Genomic DNA, 7,280 nt, shown 5'->3' with positions numbered 1-7,280 from the left:
TTCTCACCCCCCCCCCCCTCTCACCCTCCTCCCTTCCCCTTCCCCCCTCTCCCTTCCCCCTTCCCCCCCCTTCCCCCCCTCCCCCTCCCCCTCTCCCTCCTCTTCCCCCCCCCCCCCTTCCCTCACCTTCCCCCCCTTCCCCGCCCGGCAAACGCCGGGTACTTCTGCAAGTATTCGATAAATGTCAAACTACACAACACCAGAATGATGTCGACTACAAACCAGAATATCCAATATCTAAACAAATCACATATTTAAACGATTCGGAGGTCAACAAGACCGATCACTTCGGGTTCGGTAGATCTCCGGCTCAGGAGAATGTGGAGGACACTCTCCCTCCTCTTGTGGCATCTCCTCGATTGTCTGGAGATTTTTCAGAGTGGGCGGCAAGGATACTATCTCTGGCAAACCCTTGATCGGGACCACACTCCTCACAGAAATCCCTTCAGGTGACTTTACCTGCGACTCATGTTCCCCAAATTCTATCCACGACCTCCCCACGTGGCGCTAGATGACGAACTGACATGGTGGTCCTCGCGACCATCGGCCTAACGCGAACATGCGCATACTCCTCATTCGCCTCGAAGATTCACTTCATCCACGAGCAGCTCATATTTGCATTTGACGTATGGATCGACGTAGCAATACCGGTCCTGGTTCTGACAACCAGGTCGGTAACGAGTGTCCACTAAAACTCTAACGACGATAGGAGAACGTTCGTTCATGTGGGGTTACATTAATAACCGTGCACAATAAATACCGGATAGAATGTAACGCGTCAGGCAGCACCATTTCCCACTGGCTGACCGAAAGATCACGTGACTTGAGTCGCATGGAAACTGCCCGCCAGATTACGACGTTGTGACGTTCAACGATCCCACTGCCTTGCGGATTTTACCTTGTCGTTCGATTTGAGGCTATACCTCTTTCCTGAAGGAATTGTTTTATCTCTTGAGACATGAAAGCGGCTCCCCAATCTGAATGAATATACGCTGGATAACCAAACAGCGCGAATAACTCCGGGAGACATTTAATCACTGAATTTGGAGAGAGATCTCCACAAGGAAAGGCAAATGGGAAGCATGAGTACTCTTCTTCGACGGTGAGCATGTAACGTTGAGAGGTGGCCGTAGGGAGTGGACCTTTAAAATCAATGTTCAGATGCTCCCATGGTTGGGTGGCTTTGATCAAAACCCATTTATGCGATTTATGAAACTGGTTTCAGTTGGGCGCAAACTGGACAAGTACTACAGACTCACTTTACGTCCTCAACCGAATAAGGAAGATTTCGACATCGAACAAAATGCGCCATGCGAGTGATTCCCGAATGACAAAGCGAGTCATGCAGCTCCCGCAATCCCCTCTCGGATCCCACGATTCCACAGAAAGCATGAGAAAATGCACCATCAGCTACATTTCCTTGCCAGGGCGATATCCGATGTCGTTGCCGAATTCCGCAAGCTCATTGCGCCGCCTGGCGATTTATTTATTTATTTATTTTATTTTTTTCCCATTCTTTATTTTCTGGGAATGTTGACCCTCAAACATAAAAGCCACAGATCACTGGCCTGTGATCAATTGAAAATGTTTCCCGAGGAGAAAGTGGTTCCACTTACGCAAGGCCTCCACGATGGCGTCGGCCTCTTTCTCAACAGACGAGTGGCACCTCTCTCTCACTGTGTGATAATGTTCTGGAGAAGAAGGCCACGGGTCGGCCCGACTGATTCAAGGTAGCCACGATTGCGTACTCTGAGGCATCAGTCTCAAGAACGAAGGGCACACTGTTATCAATTGATATTGCCACCGCTTGAGCAATATCCTTAATAAAATTGTGAAAAGCCATTTTGGGAGCTGAAGACAGCGGAAATTTTTTGCTTTCAACCAGAGGACAAATTTTCTCGGAATACTTCGGGATCCATTTGGAATAATGAGCGTTTAACCCGAGGGTTCATCTCGGCATGGCGGCATCAGGCGGAGGTGGCATTTATAATAGCAGTTGCAAACAGGACATGTCAGGGCGAATCCAGCCATCTGAAATGGAAAATCCCAAGAGATTGATAGTTTTAGCCGAGAACGTGCATTTGTCAGCATTGAGTGAGTTTGTGCTTACGAGCTACTTCCATGAATCATTTCAAGTTATTGTCGTGCTCGTTCTGTGTTCGTCCACATACTGTGACATTATCTACGTAAACAAAGGTGTCTTTGAGATACTATCTCATTGATGGCTCGTTGGGACCACGCGACTCCGTTTGTTACCCTGAAGGGTATACGATGAAACCGATAGTCGCTGACCAGACTTGAATGCCGTGCACAGCTTATCAGACCCTCGGATCAAAATTTGATGATAGGCACTGCGCAAATCCAATGCACTGAATACTTGATATTTAGCCACTTCTCCTGCCATTTCGTCCGTACGTGGCAATGGGTGTGGGCCCAGTTGCATAAAACGATTAATAGTTTGGGAATAGTTTATCACCATCCGTTTCCTGTGATGGGCACTGGTCGTCACCAATAACTGGGCCCGCCACGGCGATTTGCTCGGCTCAATGATGCCTTCGGTGAGAAGTTTCCTGGTCTCCATAGCAACAAACTTCCCATGCCCCCGGGTAAGTCATCTTGATTTCACAGCGATCGTTTTACAATCCTCAGTTAAGTTGGCAAACGGTGATGGTGGATCGACCACTACCTCTGCCAGACTACAGACTGAGAAGATAGGGTTAGTGCCCCCAAAATGCATATTTAAATCAGCATGCCTTCGCAAAAAATCATGACCGAAGTGTAGATCAGCACATTAGTCTCTCTGAACCATTGGTTTCACGTCTGGTACTTCGTCTCATTAGTTCCTCGTTCCACAACACAATATCCCCTTATCTCTTGATGTAAAGATGATGCCATACACACTGTTTTCCCCATGGGGAGGATCGGCCAAGCATGGCGCTTCACCAATACAGCATTCACGTAGCTGTCCGAACTCCCCATGTCGATCAGCGCATCAGCGACCTCCCCATTCACCGTGATCTTGACCACCGCTTTAGCTAGACTGCAGGGCAAAATAGCGGAGAGCGTAGTGGCTTCCAACTGCACACCAGCAGAAATGGGTCCGACTGTTTTGACAGCTCGACACACCTTGGCATAATGTCCTTTCTTGCCACAATTATTACATCTGGCATTGCACGCTGATCGTTTTGCATAGCCTGGTGTTGGCTTAGCGGTTAGGGTGCTGGCTTGGGATCTGAGGATCCTGAGTTTGAATCCTGGTCGATCGTTGAATTAACGCCAGAGGGGTTGACTGAGCTTGTCATCCTTCCAAGGTCGGCAAATTGAGTACCAGCTTGCTGGGATGAATGATCACGGTGTGTACCCCGATTTAGAATCAGTACACCATATCCCTGAGCATCGTAAGAGGCGACCAAGGGTTGGCGTCAGGAAGGGAATCCGGCCACAAAAACATTGCCTCAAACAGGGAACCATGAGCTCATGGGTCCCGCAAGGTGAACCCCCGCTCTCGTGGGGAAAATGGCCTTAAAACGATTATCATCGTTTCCGATATCCGCAGAAATAACATTTGGTAGTAGCTGATGTGGTCGTCATTAACTTGGGAGTTGACTCCTCTGCCGACGATGGCTCACCATCGACCTTTCCTTCCGATTTCTGGAGTGGGGGTCGTGTAGCGGAGACTGTTGATCGGAGTATCCTGAGATTGAGTGAGTGTCTGCATCTCCCCTCATTGCCCGTACACGTCTGAGCAAGTTGCAAGGTACGAGCTTGTTCATACGCATCATGAAGATTCACCAAGTCATTCTCCAATAGCCGTTGTCGTATATGAGGTGATTGCAGACCAGTTATAAAAGCACCACGCCTGAAATCATCTTGAAGTTCCTGCAACGTACCAATCTGAAAGTTGCAATCTCTACTCAGGTGTCTCAAAGCTTGCACAAATTGCTCCAAAGTCTCTCCTGGCTATTGACGGTGGGTAGAAAGTAAATGGCGTGCACAGATCGTTCCATGAGGCTTGACGTACAAAGTCTTGAGGGCCTCGCAAGCATTGGTATAGCTCGCGCAATGGGCGGAATATCGATGGACTGACGTGGACACAGGGTTAATGAGCACGTCGAGCTTATCTGCCTCCGTAACCTAATCGGATTCAAAAGCCCGAAGGTATCGTCTGAAGACACAACTTCAGCGAGCCGTCTCTTCACCGGCATTCACAGTGTTCGGATCCACGTCAAATGAATGATGGAAAAGCCTTTTGGTCAATATCAGGCTTTATTAAACTTGAATCAAGCAGGATCTAAGAAACGAATGTAAATACAACAAGAGTATATTAATGCGAACAGATTATGTATTTTAAGCGAGGCCACTGTTGCCCTTGCTCTGGTTGTGCACTGTATCCTTGTGCTCAAAATGTTTCACAATACGTTGAATGTCACAATTTGTGGGTCCATCACGTGTTCTGAGGTCGTATTCCCAGCAGAACCGGCAGGCAGAACGGGTGTCGACATATGATTTAGTCTTGTACCACAGAGCCATCACTTTTGTCTTCTGCTCCACTGTCAATGGCATCGTTGAGTTACGGAGATAAAAATCCCAAGGAACAAACACCACAATAACACCACCAAACACTGAAAAGGAAAACGGTATCGGTCAAAAAAACAGAAATGGCAGGAAGTCAAAGTTATATCAAGCTTTTTGAAACACGCTGCACAATGCACATATGTCCATATATATACGTACATGTCGAAAGATTTGCAGCTCAGGATTCATATTGTAAAGGATGTGTTGCTTTACGAGCACAGCTGTCAAAGCCAAAAGACCATGTGAACAAATGTGACAGAAAGAATGTCATCCACAACATACAATGTGAAGATTGTGAGGCCAATTATGTGGGCCAAACATCCAAACGCTTAACCACAAGGCGAATTGAACTCCAACATGCTGCAAGACAACAAGACAGGTTGTCATTGGTTGCGACACACATACACACACACACACACACACACACACACACACACACACACACACCAACACACATTCTCATGGAATCAGACCACGATCCTTGGCACAGGATCTTTGAGAGTGAACTGCGAGATTATCGAATGACGAAGCTTGGGGTGTGGTCTGCCGGTTACGATAGTTTCCCCGCACCTCGTCCCACTCTGTGTGTGGCCTTGTTCCTCAGTCGGTTGGTGGGGCGGGGTTTACTTGTCGATCAAAATGTCCGGACACTGTCAGCGATTGTTGTTGTTGTTATTGGTTAAATATGTGCTTTTATATGGCTGGCTTGTTATAATTGTAAAAACAAAAGAAAAACCACCGAGGGTAATCACATACTGGGAGAGAACTAATCTTAGATCCTACCTCGTTAACACAACGCCACCCTCCCGTGTGGTAACACGTAAACGATCTTAAGCTCACAGTTTCCCTCCTTAATACATTGAGATGTCTCCTACCCGTACACAATCCATACTATTACTATGCAATCCTATTTCCACTATGGTATTATATCGCCTTCCCCCACAAACGTAACAATATGTACATGTTTGTGTATGTTTGTCAGAATTATATCACGAGTGTTGAGCAATATCAGATTTTTTTTTTATCATGTCACGTGATGTTGTATTTACAGGTGGATCCATTGAATCTGCAAGGGAGACTGCACCGACTTTTATGAACAGCGTAGACCCAGGCCCGCAGGACTCGCCAACTGAAACAAACAAGACTTTTTACAAACACAACAAAACGAAAAATGAATTGTTTGCACATAAAAATGTTCACCAGGTTCACAAAGGAGACAATGATGAACGCCCATACAAATGTATAAGTTGTGGAAAATCTTTTCATCGATCATCCAACCTTATGAGGCACATGAAAATTCACAATGATGAACGCTCATACAAATGTACAAGTTGTGGAAAATCTTTTAATCGATCATCCAACCTTATGAGGCACATGAAAATTCACAATGAAGAACGCCCATACAAATGTATAAGTTGTGGAAAATCTTTTCATCGATCATCCAACCTTATGAGGCACATGAAAATTCACAATGATGAACGCCCATACAAATGTACAAGTTGTGGGAAATCTTTTAATCGATCATCCATCCTTAAAATACACGTGAGAATTCACAATGGTGAACGCCCATACAAATGCACAAGTTGTGGAAAATCTTTTAAACATTCATCCACCCTTAAAATACATGTGAGAATTCACAATGGAGAACACCCATACAAATGCACAAGTTGTGGAAAATGTTTTAATCGATCATCCCACCTTAAATCACACATACAAATTCACAATGAAGAACGCCCATACAAATGCACAAGTTGTGGAAAAGCTTTTAATAGATCATCCCACCTCAAACAACACATGATGATTCACACTAATGAACGCCCATACAAATGCACAAGTTGTGGAAAATCTTTTAAACATTCATCCACCCTTAAAATACATGTGAGAATTCACAATGGAGAACGCCCATACAAATGCACAAGTTGTGGAAAAGCTTTTAATCGATCATCCCACCTCAAACAACACATGATGATTCACACTAATGAACGCCCATACAAATGCACAAGTTGTGGAAAATCTTTTAAACATTCATGCAACCTTAAAAGGCACATGATAATTCACAACAGAGAATGATTGTACAAATGCACAGTTTGTAGAGAATATTTCAATCGGTCATGCCACCTGAAAAAACACGTGGAAATCACCATGGAGAACAAGGCCAAGAACAAGGACCAACAAAGAGATTGTTCATGCAAATGCAAAATTTGTGTAAAATCCTTCATCAAATCATGTGAGCTCATGAAACACTTTTTATTTTACCTTTTTATACGTAGCCAAGGCTCGTGGAAGAGATTGAGGCAGACTAGGACCAACAATGGGTGTGGGGAGGAATGAGATGCAGGTGGGCAAGATGGATAAGAAGGGAGATAATTTATGAATCGGGAATAGGACTGGGACCCGAACACCATTTGCAAAAAGTCTTTCATTCAATCATCCTGCCTTAAAACACACAAGCACCTTACCTGGAGGATGCTTGTCACCTGCTTACATTGACACACACACACACACACACACACACACACACACACACACACGCACAGACACACACACACACACACCTGTGGCCAATGACGTTTTTACTGAATAAACGAACACATGCAATTCTGACAACTTCTCAACTGCCCCCTCCCCACTGAAAGTCTTCCCCCCACAAAGACTTAACCTCCTACTTCCAACTCTGTCCCTTTTTTGCTTTTTCTTCCCCCAAC

General features: G+C 45.5%; 1 protein-coding gene across 1 annotated transcript in view; it reads left to right on the top strand.

The window, feature by feature from the left end:
* LOC144892150 (uncharacterized) overlaps positions 1-6,645 on the top strand; it is a 95,120-nt gene extending 88,475 nt beyond the window's left edge. The window contains exon 2 of the mRNA XM_078777385.1: positions 5,862-6,645. Coding sequence (XP_078633511.1) covers positions 5,862-6,645 — 784 coding nt within the window. The remainder of the gene's footprint in view (positions 1-5,861) is intronic.
* The last annotated feature ends 635 nt before the right edge of the window (positions 6,646-7,280 follow it).

Source organism: Myxine glutinosa, chromosome 5, assembly GCF_964187855.1.
Source record: "Myxine glutinosa chromosome 5, kmMyxGlut1.1, whole genome shotgun sequence".
In the NCBI taxonomy this organism is placed as follows: Eukaryota; Metazoa; Chordata; class Myxini; order Myxiniformes; family Myxinidae; genus Myxine; species Myxine glutinosa.
The sequence above is the reverse complement of the archived record's forward strand: the minus strand, read 5'-3'. Positions and strand labels throughout refer to the sequence as shown.